Below are 25,778 nucleotides of genomic sequence, written 5' to 3'. Positions count from 1 at the left end.
CAATGAAAGATATATTCAAAAAGATAGCATATATATATATGTGTGTGTGTGTACGCGCTCGCACATACATACATATAAAATCTATATTTGCTGTTAATTGTTTTGATAAGAAATAAAGAGGATTCTTTATCTTTTAAAAATTAAATATTAGTTTTATAAATTACTTGAAAGAGTAGACTTTGATATCTATCTAGATATTGTGATAGCTAAAATTACACAATTTGAGGAGATTCCATCTCTTTGTTTGCTAGAGATCAAGATCTCCACCTCTAAATTATAGTCCCAGTCCCCCTCTGACACTTCAGATTTTTAATTTGAAAGAAGGCATTAATCTATGCTAACAGCCAGAAGCTAACATCTTGAATTTTAATGGAGGTATGAATTTCACACCATACTGCTGCTCAATGAGGTATTCCTCTGTTTGAATCTAGATTTGTGCTATTTAACTAATATATACTTTTATTAATCTTTACCTACCTTATAAAAATATTAAATTTCCTGGATATTATATATGATATTTGTGAGTCTGCTTGTCATAATTTTAAATTATATTTCATGTTTAAGTATTTCAAATATACCTAACAAAGTATACCTGTAAGTCTAGCAAAAAAACCATCCTAAATACTTTCTTATAAAGTTACATATTTAGTCGGATTCCCTTCAGCATTTAAAGATAGGTTCAAGCAACATTTTACAGGTCTAAGGGCAGGAAGTGTAGCTTAGTGGTAGAGAGCTTATTAATCCTCAACAGTGCAAATTATAAATAAATGAATTCATGTCTAGCTCAGCATGGTAGTGCATGCCTTTAATCCCAGCTTCCTGCGGCTAAGGCAGGCCAGTCTACGAATTTGAGTCCAGCCTGGTCTACATAGCAAGTTTCAGACTAGCCAAGGCCACATAGTGAGATCATGTCTCAACAAAGCAAAAATCAAAATTTAATTCTAATATGTATGCTTCAAGACCTTAAAGACGGAAAAAGTTACTTTGGTGATAAAAATGTGTGAATACATCCTTACTAACTCTTACATTGTTATTGATAAAGATTTCATTACTCTTAAATCATATCCATACTTATTTTCATGTCTTCCCTTGGGCTGTAGGACCACTTAACAGTAAATAAAAATGTATTCAGTGTGTCCTGGCTTCTGTAGGATATAATCGTCTAGTGCCCAGTTTACTGTGCTGAACTTACTGTAACACAGTAAGCAAGCAGCCTTGCCTCATTGGCTGCGTATTCATTATGGAAATGTTTGTGTACCCGTTCTTCAGCATAACATATGTTCCCTTTGAATGTCATTGTGGACTTAGGAGCTCTTGCAGAAATTTTCATTTATATATGTACTTTGTTTTTTAATTTGTACAGTGTCAGGCCTTTTAAACCTTGAGTTGGTTACCTTGAGAATCAATCTGACTGGGCAAATAAGTACCTGGAGTGCAATTGTGAAGGAGACAGTTGTATTGCCTGTTATGCCTCTTGGGCTTTCTGCTGCTCAGTGAGAAAGGATGGGCGAGAATGACTCGCAGTCACAGCTCTCCACGTGCAGTAAAAGAACAGAACAGGATGGCTAACGAGTAGTGAAATGCCGAAGCTCACTGGCTGATTCCATTATTTGTCCTAGAAAAGTCGGTGATTGAATGGCTTACCTGACTCTGTGAAGTTTTAGTATCAGCGGTGATTATTAATCTTATTTTGATATGGTTGAGCGATACCTTGGAGAGATTAACAAAGCATACATGGGTGTGTCTAAGGAGATTTCACGGACAGTTAAGTCAGGGCCTTAACCTAGTGATAGTCATTGGGTTAGTGGTGGGAATTAGAGAAGGGATATATGACTGGCTGGGAGGGAGTGCCACTGAACGGCCTGTCTTGCACCTTTGCTTTGCTGCTTGGCTGCTGTGAGTTAACCAGCTTGGCTCAGCCACACCCTTCTGGCCATGGAGGATCAAATCATGAGCTAAAATAAAGCTTTCCTTTTTTTTATTTTGGTATTTTATTATACTGACAATAAATGGCTTTTAGCCATTTGGTTTTTTTTTTTCTTTGAAACTCTTAATTGTACTGTACAGATGGGAGACTTTCCTTTGGATTCTGCGATATGCCTGCCCTGGTGAACTCTGAGATGTTGTATAATTTGATATCCCTGGAACTCCATCATGACTTCACAAACTTGGTTTACTTTTTAATAGTGTTGGCTTGTTTGTTTGTTTGTTGTACTACAACATTTCTTTTGGGGGGGGAAATAAAAATGACAAGTATTTGGAAGGTACTCCGGTCTGATAATTGTACTTTCCCCTTTTCAGATACACTTTTGGCGTCATGGATCGGTTTGGAGATATCTCAGAAGGTGAAGTAGACCATTCTTTCTTTGACAGTGATTTTGAAGATGCAAAGAAATGTGAAAGTAATTCCATTTTTGACAAGCAAAATGATGATGACCTTAAGGAAGGAATAAATAAGGACACCAAAAATGTAAACTTGAAATTTGGAGTACAAAATGATCATCTTAAAGAGAAAATAGATAATAACACAGAAAATGTGAACTTGAGACTTGGGATACAAACAAAGGAGAACTACCTTACTCAGAAAGGAAATGAAAGGAAAACCAACTTTTCTTCAAAGGAGCAACATACAGAAAACGATCCTACACAAACACGAAGTTCCTCAGTGTTGACTTCTTCACGATCAAAAAAATCGTGTGATGCCACAAAAGGACATAAATTAAACGTACCCGTTCCAGATAGAATTCCTAAAATTGTGAAAGGTGAGGAGAATTACTACACGGATGGGGAGGAAAGCAGCGACGATGGGAAGAAGTACGTGAGGTCTAAGTCAGCTAAGTCCTCTAGTAATTTAAAAAAGCCCGTGAGTAAGAAGTATTCTAAAATCAGCTCCTCCTCCTCCTTGTCTTCCTCATCTTCGAGATCAAACTCAGACTGCTCAGACATGGGATCTGACAGGCAAAATAAATCTGAGTCCCACTCACCAGGGAAGTGCGTTTCTACTGGAACCCCCTCGTCACCAAAACACAGGTGTAAGTCAGGAAGAAAATCAAGTGCACAGCCTTCCAGTACTAAACAAAAGACTGGTGACTATCATGAATCCGAAGACAATGTAACAGACGTAACTCCGTTGTCAACTCCAGATGTCAGCCCTGCCCAGTCGTTTGAGTTGGACCAACCGCCTGATCAAAAAGTAAAAGTTAAAAAACAAGAGAATGTGAGCCGGGATGTATATGAGGATGCGGAGGCTTTAAAGAATGATTCAAGATGTCTGAAATCAGCCAAAAGGAAAGAAAAGCATGGACAGAATTTTGCTCCAAAATCTTCAGTGTTAGATGCAAATCTAGACCGTAGATCCAAACAAAAAGTCTTACATGACACAATGGACCTTAATCATCTGTTGAAAGGTAATTTTTGAACTTCTGTATATTAAATTTTTATATTAACTAAACTCAACTATTAAGTGCTGTGCATATGCATGGGTTTTTCTTGTCAGTGTCTTTGAGATGATTGATATTTTAATAACTTTCCAAATATATTCCATTATACCATAAAACACTTGGAGTATCATTTGAATTGTCAGATAATTAAATCAATTAGGACTAGAAATTTCAGATTAGTTTTCAATTCTTCTCAAACTCACTTACTCTTCTGAGGCAGTCCTGTCTTCACTCATCAGACACCAGTAAATACCTGCACTGCATTCCACTGTTCACCTTCAGACATGACAGTGTCCAGAAAAGCACTTCCTCTAACTCTCAAAGCACAAGAACCTGTGTAAAGGAAGCATCTCCAGACAGCTTGCACTTAGGTGTAGTCCCCAGATTGCTTTAGTTACACTCTTCACTCCTGAAGCAGTCATTGGCCATGGGGAGAGACATCCGAAGCCAGGCAGACTCCTGCTGAAGTTAGTTAGGGGTGGGAGTTACAAGGCCCAAGATCTATGTGGAGGACTGTAGAAATAGGTGCAGACTGGGCAGTTGTGTTTGTTCACTTCAGTTCCTTTAAGTGTGCATATAGAACATTCTGGAATCTCATTCAGTCAACTACTCTCTTGTGGTAACTAGAACCCTGATGGCTAACCATTTCACCCAGTCCAGTGTTGATGGCAGTTCTACTTGCCAGGGGCTCATAGTTCTGGAACAACATGCCGTTTCCTTCAGGCACACTATGATGTGTGTGACAGCACATATAATAATAAAAGAACATTCAGGATTTGGAGGGATGGCTCGGTGATTAAGAGCACTCACAGGCAGATTTCTGAGCTCGAGGCCAGCCTGGTCTACAGAGTGAGTTCCAGGACAGCCAGGGCTACACAGAGAAACCCTGTCTCGAAAAACCAAAACCAACCAAACAAACAAACAAAAACCACTCACTGTTCCTGCCAGAAGACCTGGGTTTAGTTTCCACACACACTTGGCAGTTCATAGCCATCTGTGACTCCAGTTCCAGAAGATCCAACACCTTCTGGCCTTGCTAATCACTGCCTATACACGTACATGTATACGTTGCATGTACACATTACAAGGAAACACCATACATATAAAAAAATATATAAGGCTCAAAACATAAGGTATCCTTGTTACCACTAAGCTATTTCTTAGCTAGATGCTAAGAACCTATATATTTCTAATTTTTAAGTCAGAACAATAATTGCCACCCCACCTTATTCCTAAACACTTGCCTCAGTTACACTTGAAATCTTCTCTTTGAAACATAGACTCAAGCTTCAGGGTTTTTTGGTTTAGGTTTGGGTTTTTTGTTGTTGTTTTTGTTCTTTTATTTTTTTATTTTTTGGTTTTTCAAGACAGGGTTTCTCTTTATAGCCCTGGCTGTCCTGGAACTCACTTTGTAGACCAGGCTGGCCTCGAACTCAGAAATCCACCTGCCTCTGCCTCCCAAGTGCTAGGATTAAAGGCGTATGCCACCACGCCTGGCTTTAAGCTTCAGTTTTTACTGTACTATACTGTACAAGCCCTGCTGTAAGAAACTTGTTAGTAAAGCATTCTTCTGGCCTTTTGTTGTTGAGGTAGGCAGGATCTACATAGCCCAGGCTGGCCTTGAACTTTTATGATCCTCCTGCCTCAGCCCTCTGAGGGCTGGAATTAAAGTCATGGGCCATCACAGCCAGATAGTGCTTTGTAACAAAGGCAGAGAAACAAAGAGGACATTTTGCTAATTAACATACCTACTGTTAGAATCCATGAATAGTATCCACCACGGGAAGTCTTCAAAACTTTTCAAACTATTAATACATTGTGTTTTGTTATTATTTTATTAAATTATTATTCGTGCTCAGTTGACAACATGAAGCTTTTTGGATCCTCATATCTTTTCTCTGTTTGCCACCATGTACCTAAACCTTGTCCATGAAAGAGATGGTTGGTTACCAGCCCTGCCCACCTGTACCTTTTTTGCATTTCTCTCATAATATACTTTATCACTTTCATTTTCTACCAAATGGGCTTTTCTATGCTGCTATGACTTCTCTAGTTGTTCCATAGCAACCACTTTCCTGAAAGACAAATCCACTTAATACAGGGAATGTGTAACATGTTTACAAACCTTCTCATAGAAGATGACCCTGTTAGCAAACATCTGAGGGCGGGAGTTCAGCACATTGTGTCGCCCTCCTAGTGGAAACATTTTCACTGACAGGTGTAAATGAAGAGAAAAACTCACCAATTCCTGTAATGAGTTTTGATGAAAAAGTTTCATAAATTGTTTACAACAGGCAAATGTCCACATAGTAAGGAATGTGGCAAACAGTATAGAATAGTGGTTTGAAAAATTGTTGTTTGTTAAATAGAAATAAAGTTTAATAGAAAGATATGAGCAAATTTCCCAAAATAGTCAGTAGCATGGGTATTTGAACAGTATTGAATTGGGTATTGACTCAGTAAAGCAGATGCAGTTCTGGGAATTGAAACACAAGGCTTTAGACTTTTGGTGTTATTGACATGTCCATGAGCTAGATAGTAACTATTTCTAGGATGTGGTAGTTGATATAAACCGCTTGAGTTCAGTCTAGATTGAGAGTTCTGGTGTTCACTCAAAACTAATATATCAATGTAGCTTGGTATTAGAAATGTAATTTTAAGAGAACTTGAAAGAGTAGTACAATTTCAGCCTTTTAACTCTACAAGGATATTAACTTGGGGAAATTTCCATGCCCAAAATGTCCAAAGACTGTGACTGGAGTCAGATATTTATCCTTGGCCTAGAAATCCTTGACTAAGCATTGAGAGACTTAGAGGAGCAGTAAACACATTTTGATACCAGATTATATCACAAGGCTGATATATTTGGTAAGCATTTAAGGACTTGAGCAGACTGGATTACATTCCATACTTTGTCTATATAAAGTTGGATCACTGTAGAAGGACTCTGAAAGGGCCAAGTAAAGACATTTTAGAAACAGATAGCCTCAAAATTTATCTCTACTTTTGAGAAGAAAAGTAGAAGAGGACAAAGTAAAATTAAGGAAGCATTCATAAATGAAGAAAATGGTTATAAATTTTCTATCAAGGTACATGTGTGGATGTTATGGAGGGATTACAGGAAGTGCTTAACAGACCCTACTACTATCCATGAGAAAGAGATGATTGGCTTCCAGCATGCCCTGCCTGGCACTACAGGTTAATCTCTTCTTTACTGGCAGGTTGACATTGTTAATCCTTCCAACACAGTTACCTAGTGTAACCAAGCATCTGTAAAAAGCTAAAGGCAACAGAGGGGCCACATCCTTATGATAAATGTAGTATTGAGAATTGATTTTTCTTTAAAGCAAAAACTAAATGATTGTAGAGAGATCTATGAAGACAAAGCTATTGTAACTAAGAAAAGTAACCCTGGCTTGCTTTCTGCATTGTCTGTGTGCTACAGATAAGCAGTGGGTCCAGTGGGGTCTTCACGGGGCCCCAAGACAGTGGCAGCACAGTGCAGAAGCACCTGTCTTCTGTTTAAGTGAGGCACTTAAAAATGGCAAAGCTGTTATGCTCTTCCACACACATTTTTAATTTAAAAAAATTAAGTTCTGTTTATGTATGTATTTTGTGTATGTGTGTGCACATGAGCACAAATGTGCTAGAGCATGTGTGTATGGGTCCAAGGAAAATCTGTGGTCATCATTTCACTACCTCTGTCATGGAAGGTCCTGTGCATCGAACTACATTGCTTACAGGTTCTACTTATTTTATAAAAATGTTATGTTGACATATGATTGGCTTATTGTTATTGACAGAGGGATGAGTAACTATCTTTAGGTTGTTGGGATTTTTTTCCAATTTTTTATTAGGTATTTACTTCATTTACATTTCAAATGCTATCCCAAAAGTCCCCTATACCCTCCCCACCCCCCACCCACTCCCACTTCTTCGCCCTGGCGTTCCCCTGTACTGAGGCATATAAAGTTTGCAAGACCAAGGGGCCTCTCTTCCCAATGATGATCAACTAGGCCATCTTCTGATACACATGCAGCTAGAGACACGAGCTCTGGGGGTACTGGTTAGTTCATAATGTTGTTCCACCTATAGGGTTGCAGACCCCTTCAGTTCCTTGGATACTTTCTCTAGCTCCTCCATTGGGGGTCCTGTGTTCCATCCAATAGCTGACTGTGAGCATCTACTTCTGTGTTTGCTAGGCACTGGCATAGCCTTACAAGAGACAGCTATATCAGGGAAGTTGTTGGGTTTTTGTTTGCTTGTTTTGTACTATTAGGTTTTTACATAATAAATACTGGTAGATAGAACCCGTGAAGACATTAGGGTGTCTCAGCCTTTAGGAATATAAAGGATCCAAAACAAAACTGAAGAACTTGTAGGAAACTGGAGCTCTAATTTATTATAATGGTAGTGATTGCGTTCTGAAATTTGGAGGAATTTTTAGAAAAAAATGTTAGCATCCTCTTTCAGGAAAATGAGTGGCGTACTTTATAAAAGCTGTAGGAAGAAAAGCCAAACAATAAAGTAAATGATTTTAACTTAGAAGACATGTGGTTGTGTTCAAAAGTTAAATCAGAAATATTATTCAGTCTTAAAAAGGAAGAAAGAGCTGGTCTGTGCTACAGTGTGGCTGAGGCTGGAGGACTCTGTGATAAGTAAAGTTAAGTCCTGAAAAGACAAACACTGGAGGCTGAAGAGAAGGCAGACGTGGTAGGCTGGTAGACTGATCCCAGCAGTGGGGCTCTGTGGCCGGCCAGCCTAGAGTAAGTCAATGAACTCCAGGTCTTAGTGAGAGACCCAGTCTCAAAAATCTAATGTGGACAACTCCTATTAAATGAGACCCCAGATGGACCTTTAGTCTACACACACATACCACACACACACACACAAAGTAGATGGCAGTACATATCCACACAAAAACAACTATCATGTGATTCCATTTATGTGCGGGTCAGTCAAAATCACAGAAACAGAATTTCTATTTCTATGGTCTAGTGAAAGGAGGACAGAGATTTCCTGGGTGTTTGTTTGCCTACTTGGCTTTTTTATAATCGAGTTTTAGATTTCCAATATACAACATTATGGAAAATGAATTGTAATGTCACTGAATTGTACACCTAAAAATAGGATAGTAAATTTTGGATTTTGTCTATTTTGCTACAGTAAAAAGGAAAACACTAGTTAGCTTGATAGTTTCTATTCCACAAGTGCTAGGCTAATTTTTTCTGTAGCAATAGTTACTTTAGTAACTAATAACTTAATAGTTATTTTATCCTTTAAAAACACAAACATACATTAAAAAAAAAAAGGTATGTCTCCTTTAAAAGAGGAAATAGAAGTATCAGCCCTACTAGTACAAAAACAGAATCAAAATTGTGAAAAATACTAAAAGGGACAAGAAGGGTGTTTTATATTAATATATAAGTCAAATACACTAGAAATGTGTAATACTGATTACAACATACAATAAATGCAAAACAGAACTAGACAATAAATTGTTGAAGATCAAGCTACTAAAGAGGATTAAAAAAAACACTGTCAGGCACCTGGACTTGGAACAAACAGGATTAGGCCTCTGGTTAGGACTGCTAACCAGAGGCTTCTCATGTCTGTGTGGCTTGTCTCCTCACATAGGCCTGCCTTCTTCAAACATGGTAGCCTAAGGGAAATTAGACTTATTACATGTACTCAGGGCTCCAAGCATAGTGTTCCAGAAAATAATACCGAAACCGCAGAGGCATTTGTGACTTAGTTTCTAGAGTCACATAGCATCCTTTTGTGCTTGTTTGGTTTCTTTCAGATAGGATCTTGCTATGAGACTTAACTGAACTAAAACTTGCTATATTGATCCAGGCTAGCTTTGAACTTGTAGTAACCCTCTGGCTTCTGCTATCCAGTTCCTGGGATTGTAGGCATGTACCACTGTGCCCAGTGTTGGTAGAAATAATTATAAACCTCCCAGATTTAAAGTAAGTCATAGACCCTGGCTTTTGTTTGTTTTTTGTTTGTTTGTTTGTTTGTTTGTTTGTTTTGAGATAGGGTCTCATACAACCCAGGCTGTAGCTGAGGATGGCCTTGGCTGTCTGGTCTTCTTGTCTCTATCTCCTGACTGTTAGGATTACAAGCATACACTGTCATGCAAAGTATTATGTTGTGCTACCAATGAAACCTAGGGGGGTGGTTAAGGGAGGAGTCATTGTCTTACACTGAACCCTGTAAGCCCTGTCTCTTACATTTTCTCTATATTTTGTTTGAAAACTGATCACTTTCTAGTTTTAGATATTTCACTCTCCTGATTTACTATAGATAATGTAAGCCATTGTATTTTCAAAATCCTGCTTAAATATCTTAGCCCAAATCCACCAGTAAGAAGTCTGCCATTTTCCTTGTCACCATAGCAGTGCTGCTAAACAGCCAGCTCATTCTCTCAGACTTCAACAACCTTTTTTTCCTTTTATGTATATGAATGCTTTTGCTTGCATGTGTGTATATATGTGCAACACATGTGTACAAATCTCAGAGGAGGCCAGAAGAGTGTTGGATTGCTGGAACTAGCACTACAGATGGCTGTGAGCCTACATATGAGTGCTGGTAGCCAAACCCTAGTCTTCTGAAAAAGCATTGGTTACCCTGAACCAGAGTCGCCTTTCCAGCCCCATTAACAGGTTTTTTTCTGTCTCGTCCAGCTCCAGTTGCCCATCAGGTTTCAAACCTAGAGCCACTAACTTTGGGTTTGTTATAGTAGCATTCCATTTCCTTGTGTTAAATTTTGTAGTAGTTACTATTGCTCTGATAATACATTATCATAAAATTCAAGTAGTATAAAGCAGCAACCTTAGATGACAGGGTCAAAGTTCCTGTATGTGGCTTCCTATTAATGGTGTGCGGTCTATCATATGGCAGCTTCCAGTTACCATCAGGCATGCATAGCTCTGGGCTCCAGGTACAAGGGTATGTGGTGCAGGTCCTAGATTGTGTTATTTACTGAAGAAAAAAAAAAAAAGCTGTCTCTTATTGTGATGTGACTCAGCCCTTAGCACACATGTTTAATCTCGCTGGCTGGATTATAGCTATGCCCTTAGTCTACACCTGTAATCCCAAACAATGAAGATAAACTTAGTTTGTAGAAGGAAGCACCCATTTGAAAGTGATGTCTAACTGAATGGCAGACAAAGTGATGAGTCAGAGAAAGATTTGATGGAAGAGGATATGCCCAACTCTCAGAAGAGAGAAGACAGGGAGCTGACTAAGGGCAGTGCAGAGAAGAGAAGGAGGCGGCAGTTTGTTTTCCCAGGACAGTTTTAGAGAGACAGGCTGCAGAGAGAGAACAAGCTAGAAGACACAGCTGAAGACAGAACAAGCCTTCACAGAATGAGAAGGAGCCAGAAGATTAGAACATATTGCCAGAGTTAGGATGAGGCCAAGCAGAGCAATTCCCTCAGAGGCCAAGGGAAGCCAGATTGAATCTGTCAGCTTGGAGAGGCGTTTGAAAAGCCAGAACGGCTGAGTTGACCAACCACTCAGAGCTCAGAAAGAACTAAGAAAGGGTGAGCTTATTCAGCAGAGAATCTTGGAGGCTGAAAACTTCTAAGCCTAGGTAAGATTGTGCAGAGGCTAGAAGCTTCCAGGACTAAGTCTTGGTTAGCAGGTGGAAGCAGTAAGCTTCAGAGACAATTACAGCAGAGAATAAAAAATAATTTTATACGTGTGTGCATGCATTCATGTGTGCACATGTGTGTGTGTTTACAGAGCCCCTAGCCTTGAACTCATATACTGGGCCTACACCTCTCATATCAGAGAGCTTACTACGTCCTGCAACTCCACTGCCAGGGCTGTTACACCTCTACTAAACTTATGGGCACCTGCATGCATGCAGCAAACACACAGAGACACACACATACACATAAATTAGAATAAAATGAGTCTTGGGGGCTGGAGAGATGACTCAACAGCTAAGAGCACTGTGTGTTCTTTTTGGGGCTCCTGGGTTTGATTCCTAGCACCTGTATAGCAGCTCACAGCCATCTGTAACTCCAGTTCCAGGGAACCTGGCACCCTCTTCTGGCTTCCCAGGGTATCAGGCATGAAGGCAGTACACAGGCATACATGCAGGTATAACACCCAAATACAAAGTAAAAATTTAAAAATAAAATGAATCTTTTAAAAATTTTATATCTAAAATAAATTAAAACTTAAGTTGCATACCGTTTTGACTGTACTTTGTTGGTCACAGCTGTAAGAAGCCCACCAAAATTCAAAGAAAGAGAACACACAAGGATGTCACAAAATTTCTCATCTAACAAGTTGTTAAGAAGGCAAATAATAAATCTTGTAAATTTAGATCTTATAACTTGTTGTTAATGTTAGTTTTTAAAAGAAATCTTTTTTTTAATCAGCTTTAAAAGTAACTATAGCTGGTTTTTCTATAGAGCTCATGACTGTATAAGGACAATGTTTTGTTTTGAGACCAGTTCATGTAGTCTGGAACTCACTATGTGGCAGAGAATGGCCTTGAGCTCCTGATTCTTGTGTCTCCACCTCCCAGTGCTAGAATCAGATGGCGCTGCACATGTGAACCGCCATTCCTATCTGCTGTGTGAGATGCTAGGAAGCAAAGCCAAGCTCTGCTGGCAGTCACTCACCTGCCCCACTGGAAGAGTTGCTAAACAGCACTGACACTGTAGGGGTGCAGAGAGCATCAGAACATCTCCACTGGTGGCTTCACATACAAGTCCTAAGACGTTGTCTCTGTTCAGTAGCAATGAAAGTGAAGGGGGAGCCCCTTGACATGGGTGAAATGAAGCCAGAGTGGCTCTTTGTGGTCATAGGCTGAAATAGAGTGAAGACTTGGTGTGGTGTTGCATCCCTACGGAAAATTCCGGAGAAAACAGCATTTGTAATAAATAGATATAAATACAAAGTTGGCTAACTCATTTTTAGATTTTATGTGAAAGAATTTGATTATATATTTGACGCCAGTTAGCATAGAGTCTCTTTAGGTGTCAAGTGCTGTCAAGAAATAAGCACCTTACCCATCTGCTTCATTGTGATGTTTTCACTGACGTAAAGCTCAGGCTGCTATTGGCAGCTCTTTGATTGTTTGATGAGCTGGACATTCTTATGCCACTGTTGCCTATTTTACTTTTTAAAAAGTAGCATTAGGAACTGTAGTTTAATCTCAGTGAGAATGAGATTCTAAAGAATTTCATATATAGCTAAATTAGCCTAGAACCTTTTTTAAATTGTAGAACAAGCATGTATTAGTATGGAGGTAATTTAATGTATGTAGTGTATGTGTGGTTTTTAAAACATGGTCGGTCATTCAAGTTTTGTTATTTACTCAGTGTGGTTTTCAGCTATCATTAATCATCAACCATTAATTTTATAACTTCTTGTTTTGGTTTGGTTTTTGGTTTTTCGAGACAAGGTCTCTCTGTGCAGCACTGACTGTCCTGGAACTCACTCTGTAGACCAGGCTGGCTTCGAACTCAGAAATCCACCTGCCTCTGCCTCCCAAGTGCTGGGATTAAAGGTGTGTGACACCACGCCCAGTGTCGATTTCATAACCTTTTTTTTTTTTTTTTTTTTGGTTTTTCGAGAGAGGAAGCCACTGTTTATCTGTTTTGTTTGTTCCTATAATTTTAAGTAGTCTTTGTGGTCTTTGGTATAAACATAAGAAGTAAAATTACTGCTTCTCTTAATTTGTCCAAGTGATTGGACTAAACTCATTGTAAAATAAAGGTTAAAAATACCACTTCCCTTTATGGCACTGTGTGGGAGAGCATAGGATGCTAAACTAGACATGTGAGAAGGAGTAGCTTGTAGTGAAGTACTTTTAAAAGACCCTGTTGTAAGGGCTGTGGGATGGCAGTGGGCACTGTTGGGCGATGTGCAGGTGCTTGCTGCCCAAGGCTGACAGCTGCAGTTCAGTCCCTGCAGTCAGCAGGTGGAAGGGAAAGCCCACTCCTCACTGTCTCTGTTCTCCACATGCACACGGGCATGCACCTTGACAGATACGGATCATGTACATGCAAAACAGGAGCGGTTTCTTTTATCTTAAAGATATTATAATACCAAAACAAAACTGCAGCTGATAACCTGAGAAATATAGTGCTACTTTAGTATATACTGAAGTAGACATATTCACCAAACTCAGAGGTTTTAAAAGCTTTTCACAAGTGTGTGGTAATAGTCATGCTTACTGAAATTTTTTCTAACACGTTTTAAGCATGATGTTAAAATTCTTTCCAGGCAGAAGACATAGCTCAGTAGTACCGTGCTTGCCTAGAATGGATAAGACCCTGGGTTCAGTTCCCATCTCCACCCCAACAAAAATCATTTGGTAGTCATCCAGTGCAAATGGTTTTCTTCTTGGCGAGAAATGTCTTTTATATAGTGTGTTCATTGGGCTTATGCTTAATACAAAATAGAATGTTTGGCATTCACTGAAGTACTTTATCACCCATGGGTTTTAAAACCCATGTCACTAAACCACCAACCAAAGGGTACACATGGAGGGACCCGTGGCTCCAGCCGCACATGTAGCAGAGGATGGCCTTGTTGGTTATCAATGGGAGGAGAGGCCCTTGGTTCTGTGAAGGTTCTATGCCCCAGTATAGGAGAATGCCAGGACCAGGAAGCGGGAGTGGGTGGGTTGGTGAGCAAGAGGAGGGGGAAGGGAATACGGGGTTTTCAGAGGGGAAACCAGGAAAGGAAATAACATTTGAAATGTAAATAAAGGAAATATCTAATAAAAAGTTGCCATAAAAAAAAACCATGGCATTCATAGTATAGTGCATTCAGATTAGGTTCTGATCATTGTAGACTGGTCTGAATTTCTTTTTGCCATTTCTTCCATCAGTCATTGCCAAGAACTTGTGTTGTTTCTTTTGAACAGTGAAAGTATTGGATCATGCACTCAAGCCCAGAGGTTCCTAAAGTCCCTCACTGTTAAAACTGCTGTACAAAACAGACATGGCAGGAGTGGGTTTCTGTAAATTACCCATCTAAGAGCTGGTATCACACACCTTGATTATTCTGCTGTGAAAACCTGCTTGCATAAACTTTTGTGCTCAAAGGACCCAGCGAACATAAAACTTGAAACTGCATCCAAGCTTTCCCTACACAAATGAGTCATTAGCCCATCTCCTGCGTTCTGTGAACTTAGTTTCTTCTGTAAGAATGAAAGCATGGGCCATCATAGCTGCTTTGTTTACTTACCGTTGTTGCGTTTGCTTCCTTGTGTAGCTTTCCTGCAGTTAGATAAAAAGGGACCACAGAAACATCACTTTGAGCAGCCTTCAATAATACCTAGGAAGAACTACTCTTTCACAAGAGAAGAGGTGAGACAGATTGACCGGGAAAATCAGAGGCTTTTGAAAGAACTGTCAAGACAGGCTGAAAAACCAGGAAGCAAAAGTACAATTCCCGGAAGATCGATCGGCCATCCCCCTAAGTTGTATCATAGTGCTCTCAACAGACAGAGGGAACAACAAAGGATCGAAAGAGAAAATATGGTGAGTGCCACATCGTCAGTCATCAGAGCAAGTGCATGCGCACTGACTTGTAAGTACAGCTAACAGAAAATCCTGTAGGACCAACTTCCCACTACAGACACATAACGCAGGTGCATGGCATAAACTGTCGAGACGTTAACCACGTGTGGTTAGACGTGCGTAGCTGGTAGAGTGTATAGTAAGAGGTCATTAAAAGAGCACACTGGAGACCTCACTCTTCTCTGCTTAGATCACTTAGATCACTGTACACTTACAGGAAACGGTACCCAAGAAGCAGATGCGTGTGTCCTCTGATGTGTTCAGTCACGGAAACTCTGCATCACCCACTGTACTGGAAATTCTGTATGATCTATTTTTAAAAGATAATCTAGAGTAGGTCAGATTTGGCACTCAGCTTGAAATGAGTGTAGCATTCATAGTTATGAATTAAATAGTTACTTTCATATTTTAGAGAATCTATCTATCTATATATATACACACACACACACATACACAAGACTTGAAAATCTTCACATTTAAACTATTATAGTGTATCTTTTTCTTTTCAGTAAAATTCAGCTCGTAGTAATTGCTGCATATTGAACTCTTAACTAGGCCTTCTTCTAAATATCCTCCACATATTAGCTTACTGAATCTTGACAAATCTTTGAGGTAGACATTTTTTAAAAGTATCATAGACATGAAGAAACTAAAACCTAACAGGATTAAATAATTACCCAAAATAAGCACCTGAGCCAAACCTAGCCAGACCTAGGTAGTCTCTTAAATAAATAGAATTGTAAACTAAAATTAGACTTCTGTAAGTTTATAAGGTCAAGCTAAAATGAATGTTAAAGCTGTTGAGATTAAGGCAGTTCCAAAGCTGCCCTCATGCTTCCTCACCAGTGTGCATCTGTATAAAATGGCCTGGTAACAGATTTTATGAGTTTATCACCATTGCTATCCCCAAGATAGTCCCACACATAGCCAGGAGTAGGTACCAATAAAGTAATTGAAATGAGTTTTGTGTGTGATGAGCTAGCTGCACAGTAGCCTTCTGTATATCATGTTAACCATATTTGATTCATATTTTGTGAAAATGTGGAATTACTAATGTCACAAACATTAGTTTACTTTTTGTTTTCATGTGTCCATTTGGATATGAAGCCTCTTTTAATTGGCAATTTTACTCCTGTTTTGCAAATGTTAGATCATTTAATCCTCATGTGGTCATTTAATCACATGGTATGGTGGCATGAGAGAAAATGAGACACTGAGTAGGACACCAGTACGGCTCGGGGTCAGACAGGTCGCAGAGCACAGATTCAGGGTTAGGGTATCTGGTTTGGATTACTTTTTAAAAAACCACAGTTTTAAGTATAATTTGCATGCCGTATCTACTTCAAGATTACAGCTCACTGAGTTTTACTATCTTGTTTTTACTATAACTTATCACCATTCCTATTTCCCTCTGGTCCTTTCTTTATGAATTTGTTGATTTTAGATATTTTATGTGAGTGGATGACTGCAATATTGTAGCTAGCTTATTTCACTTTAATGTATTTTCAAAATTTATCCATCTTGTAGCATGTATCAAAACTTAAACAATTTGAGATGTATTTATTCTATATGCTTATGGGTGTTTTGCCTGTGTGTGTGGATGTATGTATGTATGTATTTATGGATGCATGTATGCATGTCTGCATCACATGCATGCCTGGTGTCCATGGAAATCAGAAGAGGGCATTGGATACGTGGAACTAGAGTTACAAATGATTGTTAGTCGGCTTGTTGGTGCTGGGGAATCAAACCCAGGTCTCTGCAAGAGCAGCAGGTGCTCTTCACTAGCAAGTGGACTCTCCAGCTTCTTGTATCAAGACTTTTAAAGTTGACTGAGATTCCCCTGTAAGTGTGTAACATTGTGACTATACCCTTTGCTGGTAGACACTCTAGGCACTTGTAATGGATGGACACTGATGTGAAACTGTCTGTTCATGTCTCTGCTTCATTTCCCTTTAGTGTCGAAACTGGAGTTGCTGGGCCATATGCTAGTAATTCTGTGTTTCATTTTTGTTGTTGTTGTTGTCTTGTTTTGATATTTGTATTTGATATTTTATACAGTGAGATATGGTCTCACCGTATAACCCAAGCTGGCCTTAAACTTCTAATTCTCTTGCTCTTCCTTTCCAGTGCAGGCATCAGGTGTGTGCTTAGCTTTTTAAAGAGCCTGGACTTAACAGATGGAAAATCTCAGCCCACTAGTGTCTGACTATGCATTATATTCATATGAATATTCATAGGTGAAGACTGTCAGCAGCTTCTTTTTTTTTTTTTTTGGTTTTGTCGAGACAGGGTTTCTCTGTGTAGCCCTGGCTGATCCTGGAACTCACTCTGTAGACCAGGCTGGCCTCGAACTCAGAAATCCACCTGCCTCTGCCTCCCAAGTGCTGGGATTAAAGGCGTGTGCCACCACGCCCAGCTGTCAGCAGCTTCTTAAAGCTTTCACTATTCCTCCAGCAATGATCTTTTTGTTTGTTTCATTTTGGTTTTTTTTTTTTTTTGAAATAAGGTTTCTCTGTGCCCTGGCTGTCCTGGAACTCAGTCTGTAGACCAGACTGGCCTCAAACTCACAGGGATCCACCTGCCTCTGCTTCCCAGAGTGCTGGAATCAAAAGTATGCACCACCACACATGGCTTCAGAAGTGAAGATTTAAAAGCAGTGGGAAACTGCCAATATTTTATTCTTCTTTGCTCCATATACATTATAACTTACATATGTAAACAAGTATTTTTTCTAGTGTAACTTGCTACACATCAGAACATGGCTTTATTCAACTGACTGTATATGATATTGCTATATTTAATTTTGTTTGATTATTCATTGGTGCTGCAGGTCAAATCCAGGCCTTGGAAATGCTGTCACTGAACTATCAGAGCCACCGCCCACAAAGTCCTGGCATGTCAGCATGTAATCAGCCCACGTGATAAGATAGTTTGACTTTTCTTTTTGATGAGCTTAGAACTTGTGTACTTTTGTGCTATTATATATAGTTTTCATGTTTCCTAACTGGTTATTTCTGTTACTTGTTTTTATATGTTTATTTTATATCCAAACCCTTCTTTATTTTTCTGTTTATTTAAACATTTTCTCTCTCTGTGTCTCACCGTGAATGTGAAGACATTGGATAACTTGAAGAGTCAGTTCTTTCTGTCCACCATGCAGGCTCCAGGACCAAGCTCAGGTCATCAAGCTTTGTGCAAGTACTATCTCACCTCTTCCCAAACTCAGAGCCATATTGGCTTTAAGTTTTCCTACAGTGTGAGCTAATGCACGGTTTAATCTGTTTTCTGGCTGATTGTAATGTGATTTACTCTGTTTTCTGGCTGATTGTGATCGTAATGCATGCTTGTACACACACAAACACACATGCATGTAGTTATATCTGTGGCTGGTATATGAACAAACAAGGTCCATTGTTTGGCATGATTATTAAAATACACGCACACACTCACACGCACACACACACACACACACACACATTAGCATTCTGGACTCCAGGAGCTGCATGAGAAAACTTAAAACAGTAAAGTACTATGCAGAAGTGTAGACTATAAAATGGAGCCCTAGAATTCAAAGCAAATTGTTACTATGTCCCACCAAATTTCAAGGTCTATCCTCTGTTTCAGTGGGCAGATATTAGCATTCTTCTCTTTAGATACTATATCCAAGTAAATCAAGGGAGTACAGAGAAGATGCTAAAGTGTTGTTGCGTGTTCAGTCTCCAGCAACAAGGAAAGGAGGAAGGGTAGAGAGAAATACAGTTTTGCCAGCAGAGGGCGCGCTTGCTTCATACTGACTCAAGACTGTTTCCAAAATAATGACCAGGGTTTTGAGCCCTGAATCTTGAAAGTTCTTGTGGATGGATGGATGGATGGATGGATGGATGGATGGATGGATGGATGGATGGATGGATGGATGGATGGATAGATGGATGGGTAGGTGGATTTCTTTGCTAGCATTTAAACATGATATGTTTCCTTTTTTCCTCAGAGAGACAAAAATAGACTTAGCAAGAGAGTTCTCAGAAGGATACTGGTGTGTTGTTTCATTTTAGCATCTAGTGAGCTTGTTTCACTTTTCTAATTATATGTCAGGTTTTTTCCCTCAGGTAAAAGAGCGGGGGCTTGCTTTCAACAATGTTAGGGATGAAATAAGCCTCCCCCAAGTGGTCACAAGCAGTCTACAACTTCAGTAAAAAAAAATTTTTTTTCATTTTGCTTTTTAAGGTGTCTCTGTCTCTCACTAAGGTCTGTCTGTCTCTCGCTCCCTCTCCCCTTCCCCTCCTTGCGTGTATAAGAGTTTTAAATCCAGAGAAGTAGATTTTTCTGCTTCTGAATTTCCTATTAACATTTTTTTTAAAAAAAAAGTTTCAGATCTAAAAGCATTCAGTGAAAAGTGTGAGTTTGCTGGATGGCCAGAACCTTCCACTAAGATCTTGAAATAACTTATAATTCAGTTGGTGTTATTTTCCTCTTCCCGAGGTTACCATCCTTCTGTGGCAGACAGAAAGCTGACTGTGACTCAGTAGAACTCCGGCTGGGAAAATGCGAGATGCCCTTGTCTCTAGCTTCCCGACTTTTGGATAGTTGTTACCTTTTTTTTTTTTTTTTTTTTTTTTTCACAAAGATGAATAACAGTGATTCTAGATTCAGTCTACAAGATATTTATAAGATGCCAAAGAGAAAGGCGGTAGGGGAGTCTTAGCATTGTTTTAAATCTAGGCTGTTCTGGGCCCCAGAGGTGGCCCACACCTGTCTTCCCCGCACCTGGGAGGTAGAGGTAGGAGGATCAGGTGTTCATGGCTTCCCTAGGCTACACTGCAAGTGCAGGGAAAGCCTGGACTACATGGGACCCTGTCTCAGAACAAACGGCAGGAGAAATGGTAGCACTGAAAGCAACACACCTCCAACAACCAAATCTGTGCTCTGACCTTACATTTCTACAGAACCTTTTCAACTTGGCTGCTTTTCTCATTGTCAAGGAGCTTCCAAATGTCATTTTTAAAATCTTTTGGGATATTAAAATAGTATCTTTATAAGCCTTTTTTTTTTTTTTTACTGACCTCCATCTTTATTAAGAATCTGCTCTTTCCAGGAGAGACAATTACACTGAGATATTCTCCAGAGATGATTTTGTAAAGGACAGAGGGTCTCTTAGGAGTCTATTTTCTTTTTTTTTTTTTTTTATTCACACTCATTTTTTTTAATTAGGTATTTTCCTAGTTTACATTTCCAATGCTATCCCAAAAGTCCCCCATACCCACCCACCCCCAATCCCCCTACCCACCCACTCCCCCTTTTTGGCCCTGGCATTCCCCTGTACTGGGGCATATAAAGTTTGCAAGTCCAAAGGGCCTCTCTTTCCAGTGATGGCTGACTAGGCCATCTTTTGATACATATGCAGCTAGAGACACAAGCTCCGGGGTACTGGTTAGTTCATATTGTTGTTCCACCTATAGGGTTGCAGTTCCCTTTAGCCCCTTGGGTACTTTCTCTAGCTCCTCCATTGGGAGCCCTGTGATCCATCCAATAGCTGACTGTGAGCATCCACTTCTGTGTTTGCTAGGCCCCGGCATAGTCTCACAAGAGACAGCTATATCAGGGTCCTTACAGCAAAATCTTGCTAGTGTATGCAATGGTGTCAGCGTTGGGAAGCTGATTATGGGATGGATCCCTGGATATGGCAATCACTAGATGGTCCATCCTTTCGTAAGCCTTTTTGCTTTGTTTCTATGTACAGAATTACAAAGAACTACCCCTTATTTTTAATATTTTCTGGTTTTTTTTTGTTTTTTTGTTTTTGTTTTGTTTTGTTTTGTTTTTTTTGAGACAGGGTTTTTCTATGTAGCCCTGGCTGTCCTGGAACTCACTCTGTAGACCAGGCTGCCCTCAAACTCAGAAATCTACCTGCCTCTGCCTCCGAAGGGCTGAGATTAAAGGTGTATGCCACCACTGCCTGGCTTATTTTCTGTGTACCATGTAAGACTTTTTTTTTTTCATAATTCGTAACAAAATGAAAATTTCTATCAATATTTTAGAACATTATGAAACTGAAACAAAATATTACTTTGGGCAAGATTCTGTGTGTACATATCTCAAGACCCAGATATATAGTTCTGTAAATGACTCAATGACATTTAAACTCGTGGCATTAAGTGTGGACAATGAACCCTTTTCTCAACCGTACCTATTTTTTTATTAGATATTTTCTTTATTTACATTTCAGATGTTATCCCCTTTCCTAGTTTCCCCTCCCACTGCTCCCCAACCCCCTCCTCCTACTTTCTGGCCCTGGCGTTCCCCTATACTGGGTCATAGAACCTTTACAGGACCAAGGACCTCTCCTCCTATTGATGGCCAACTAGGCCATCCTCTGTTACATATGCAGCTAGAGTCATGAGTCCCACCATGTGTTTTCTTTGATTGGTGGTTTATTCCAAGGGAGCTCTGGGGGTACTGGTTAGTTCATATTGTTCCTCCTATGGGGCTATAAAACCCTTCAGCTCCTTGGGTACTTTCTCTAGTTCCTTCATTGGGGACCCTGTGTCTGCATCCAATGGACGGCTGCTACCATCCGCTTCCGTATTAGTCAGGCACTGGCAGAGCCTCTCAGGAGACAGCTATATCAGGCTCCTGTCAGCAAGCTCTTATTGGCATATGCCTAGTGTCTGGGTTTGGTGGTTGTTTATGGGATGGATCCCCAGGTGGGACAGTCTCTGGATGATCATTCCTTCAGTCTCTGCTCTGAACTGTGTCTCTGTAACTCCTTCCCTGGGAATGTTGGCAACCGTACCTATTTCTTCCTTTATCACGTGTTGCTGTAGTGCTCACTCAGTTCATTCATTGCCTTACCTATTCCTTCAGAAATGAGAATCAGACAATGAGTTTGTTCCCTCCCCTCCAGATGGACTGACATCCCTCTGCTCCAGCTCTCAGGATTCATGCTCAAGGCCAGTGTGAGGCCAGCTGACCGACGGAGGGACAGCCTATCTCAAAAATACAAACAGAAATCAGTGACAAGGAATTGAAATCATGGGACTGTCAGAACATTTAAAAACGCAAGCTGAGCTCTGAAGGGAAAGTAGTAACATGATGACTTAAAGGGCTTCCTAGATGCTGTGGTTTTGAAAGGTATTACGGGATGGAACAATGACCTGAGCTGTTGGTATATATATGACCAATATTGTTCCCCTACTAGGAAAAAATACACATGCACATATAATTTTATCAGATTAATTGAAATTGTCGAGATTTCTGTTGCATATAGTTTAATGAATAGTTATTCAGATAATCAGAGAAATCCACAAATAATATCTTTGCCCAGTAAAATGTATTGAAAATGTGATGCCTAGGATTTTTTGTGCAATTACAGGTAGGGGAGATTATCATTTTAGAAAAATTTGGCACCTACATTGTACAGCTTCTCTGTCTACAAAGAAAGATGGTATGTTACTTTAGAAAGAGTGCAGATAGACACTACAGTCAGGCGGAACTCTGAGCTCAACAAGAACTCATTCTAGCTGTTAAGACTTCACTAGGCAGTGGCTGCTGCTCCAGCTTTTTTTTTTTTAATTTTATTTGTAATTCATTTTTTATACTCCATATTCCATTCCCCACCCCTCCACTCTCACCATCCGACTGCTCCACACCCTACACCTCCTCACCACCACACCCCATCTTCCACATGGATGCCCCCACCCTCCACCCCATCTGACCTCTAAACTCCCTGGGGCCTCTAGTCTCTTGAGGGTTAGGTGCATCATTTCTGAATGAACATAGACCTGGAAGTCCTCTGTTGTATGTGTGTTGGGCCCTCATATCAGCTGGTGTATGCTGTCTGTTTGGTGGTCCAGTGTTTGAAAGATCTCGGGGGTCCAGATTAATTAAGACTGCTGGTCCTCCTATAGGGTCACCCTTCTCCTCAAATTCTTTCAGCCTTCCCTAATTCAACCACAGGCGTCAGCTGCTTCTGTCCATTGGTTGGGTGCAAATATCTGCATCTAACTCTTTCAGCTGCTTGTTGGGTCTTTTGCAGGGCAGTCATGCTAGGTCCCTTTTTGTGAGCACTCCATAGCCTCAGTGTCAGGCCTTGGGGCCTCCCCTTGAGCTGGATCCCACTTTGGGCCTGTCGCTGGACCTTCTTTTCCTCAGGCTCCTCTCCATTTCCATCCCTGTAATTCTTTCAGACAGGAACAATTATGGGTCAGAGTTGTGACTATGGGATGGTAATCCCATCCCTCACTTAATGTCCTGCCTTCCTGCTGGAGGTGGGCTCTATAAGTTCCCTCTCCCTACTGTAGGGCATTTCATCTAAGGACCCACCCCTTGAGTCCTGAGAGTCTCTCACCTCCCAGGACTCTGGTGCATTCTGGAGGGTCCCCCCAACCTCCTACCTCTGAGGTCACCTGTTTCCATTCTTTATGCTGGCCCTCAAGCCTTTGGTCCTTTTCCCTCACCCAATACCAGATCAGCTTCCCCTCTCCCCTCACTGTCCCCCCATCCCATCCACTTTTCCTCCCAAGCCTCTCCCTCCCTCCCCACTTATGATTGCTTTCTTCTCTCTCCCAAGTGAGACTGAGGCGTCCTCACTTGGGCACTTCAGCTTGTTGAGCCTTTTGAATTATGAGGACTGTATCTTGTGTATTCTGTATGGTTTTTTTGTTCGTTTTTTTGTTTGTTTGTTTGTTTGTTTTGTTTTGTTTTGTTTTGTTTTTTGGCTAATATCCACTTGCAATTACTCTGATACCTAAACCATACAAGGACCCAAACAAAAAAAGAGAACTTCAGACCAATCTTGCTTATGAATATCGATGCAAAAATACTCAATAAAATTCTTACAAACCGAATCCAAGAATATATCAAAACCATCATTCACCACGATCAAGTCGGCTTCATTCCAGGAATGCAAGGTTGGTTTAATATATTAAAGCCCATTAACGTAATCCACTGCTCCAGCTTTTAAAGGGAAAGCAGAGGACCTATCTGTCTCCCTGGCTGGCAGCTCTGGAGCTCTCCTAGGCCTGGCTACTTCATTTGCTTTGCACCTTGTTTGTCGCCAAGCTTGGGTTTCTACCATAAAGAAAACTTGTCTTTTGTACTCTTGAGGCTGATTTTTTTTTTTAATGTGAGTTTTACTGCATATCAGTATACTCTTTAGATAAAAATAAGTTTGCACCAGAAAAAAAAAATGCATCTTTTTTGTTTTGTTTTGTTTTGTTTTTTCAAGACAGGGTTTCTCTGTATAGCTCTGGCTGTCCTGGAACTCACTTTGTAGACCAGGTTGGCCTCGAACTCAGAAATCCACCTGCCTCTGCAGATCTGTGAATCAATTCCATGAGGTATTTGGTCTTCCTCAGGGTTTCTTTCTCAAAGATTTCTGAAAATCAAAAGTCTTTGAACTTTGAGTTAAGAAAGAATGAATGGGGCTGGAGAGATGGCTCAGCAGTTAAGAGCACTGACTGCTCTTCCAGAGGTCCTGAGTTCAAATCCCAGTGACCTTGGTGACCCTCAACCATATGTTATAGGATCCAATGCCCTCTTCTGGTATGTATAAAGACAGCTACAATGTACTCGTATACATAAAATAAATAAATAATTCCTTTAAAAAAAAAGAAAGAAAGAAAAAAGAATGACTGGAACTGAGAGGCTGGCTTGCTAGAGCACAGCAGTGATCTTGACCATCTGCTGGCCTCGCTGGGCACTGTTCAGTACATGGCACACACATACACTCCAGGTGTGCACAGATTATATTAGAAATATAGTCTATAGTGTGACATACTTTATATAATTATATTTATAAAAAATATATATAATATATTCTATTTAAAAATAAACTTAGGAATATTTATACTTAGACTTAATTGTATTCAAGAAAATGCCCTCTTGGTGACTGCTGCTGTGCTCTGTTGGTTTGTATATCCTCTAAAAGGTTTTTATTCCCTTGTAACCTGATTTCTAGCTTCTTAGCAGCTAAAACAGTTGTTTTCCATAGAAAATTTTACCTGGAATCTTAAGAATGTAAAGGAAAAAGCACAGAAAAGCACTAGGCAGTAGAATTGAGAGTGGGGCTTGAGACCACCTTTCCTCTATATTCTATGTGAGCTGTGACTGCAGCTACTGCTCTCTAAAGCACACAGGGAGAATTTGTCCTAACTTTATTAAGTTGGTGGTGGTTCCAGGGGTTTATCATCAGATTGTTAGCATTATATACCTCATCTTTATGTCCTGCGGATGAGGAAGCCGAGTTTAGTATATTTCAACTTACCGTCCCTTTTCAAAGACTAACCTGTCACATCTGTTCTGAGCTGCATGCAAGTTACCTTTTGGCTGCTGTAACAATATCTGAGATTAACAGTTTAGGAGCTGAGAGGTTTGTTTTGGTTCCAGGATTCAGCTTATGACTAGCTCCGCTGCATTTGAACTTGCGGCAAGGCAGAAACCTATTAGTAGGAGGGTTCGGTAGAAGGAAGTTGATTATCTCATGATGGTGAGGAGGCAGAGAGACAGAAGAGGCTAGGAACAAGACAGATCCTTTTAAGGCGTGGTCATAGCAACCTGCTTATTCGTGAAGAGCCAGTCTCCCGGTTTCCATTGCTTTCTAATAGTCCTCTCAGTTTTAATCCATCAGTAGTTTAGTCCCTTCTGAGATCAGAGACCAATGCTGAGGACCAAATGCTGGGGACCAAGCCTCTAAGGGAAACACTTACACCCAAATTGTAGAAGTCATTTAATCATAGTGGTGTGGTTAATGCATGTGTTAGGAGAAACCATTTGAGTTTCT

General features: G+C 40.1%; 1 protein-coding gene across 6 annotated transcripts in view; it reads left to right on the top strand.

Annotated features, from left to right (window-relative positions):
• Cfap97 (cilia and flagella associated protein 97) overlaps positions 1–25,778 on the top strand; it is a 46,036-nt gene that overhangs the window by 15,336 nt on the left and 4,922 nt on the right. For all 6 annotated transcript variants that reach the window (XM_085843971.1, XM_021169443.3, XM_085843970.1 and 3 more), the window contains 2 exons: positions 2,302–3,407; positions 14,691–14,959. In XM_085843971.1, coding sequence (XP_085700097.1) covers positions 2,302–3,407; positions 14,691–14,959 — 1,375 coding nt within the window. The remainder of the gene's footprint in view (positions 1–2,301; positions 3,408–14,690; positions 14,960–25,778) is intronic.

The sequence above is a fragment of the Mus caroli genome, unplaced genomic scaffold (genome assembly GCF_978045245.1).
Source record: "Mus caroli unplaced genomic scaffold, Mus_caroli_1 scaffold_10, whole genome shotgun sequence".
In the NCBI taxonomy this organism is placed as follows: domain Eukaryota; kingdom Metazoa; phylum Chordata; class Mammalia; order Rodentia; family Muridae; genus Mus; species Mus caroli.
This window is presented reverse-complemented; position numbering and strand designations above follow the sequence as displayed.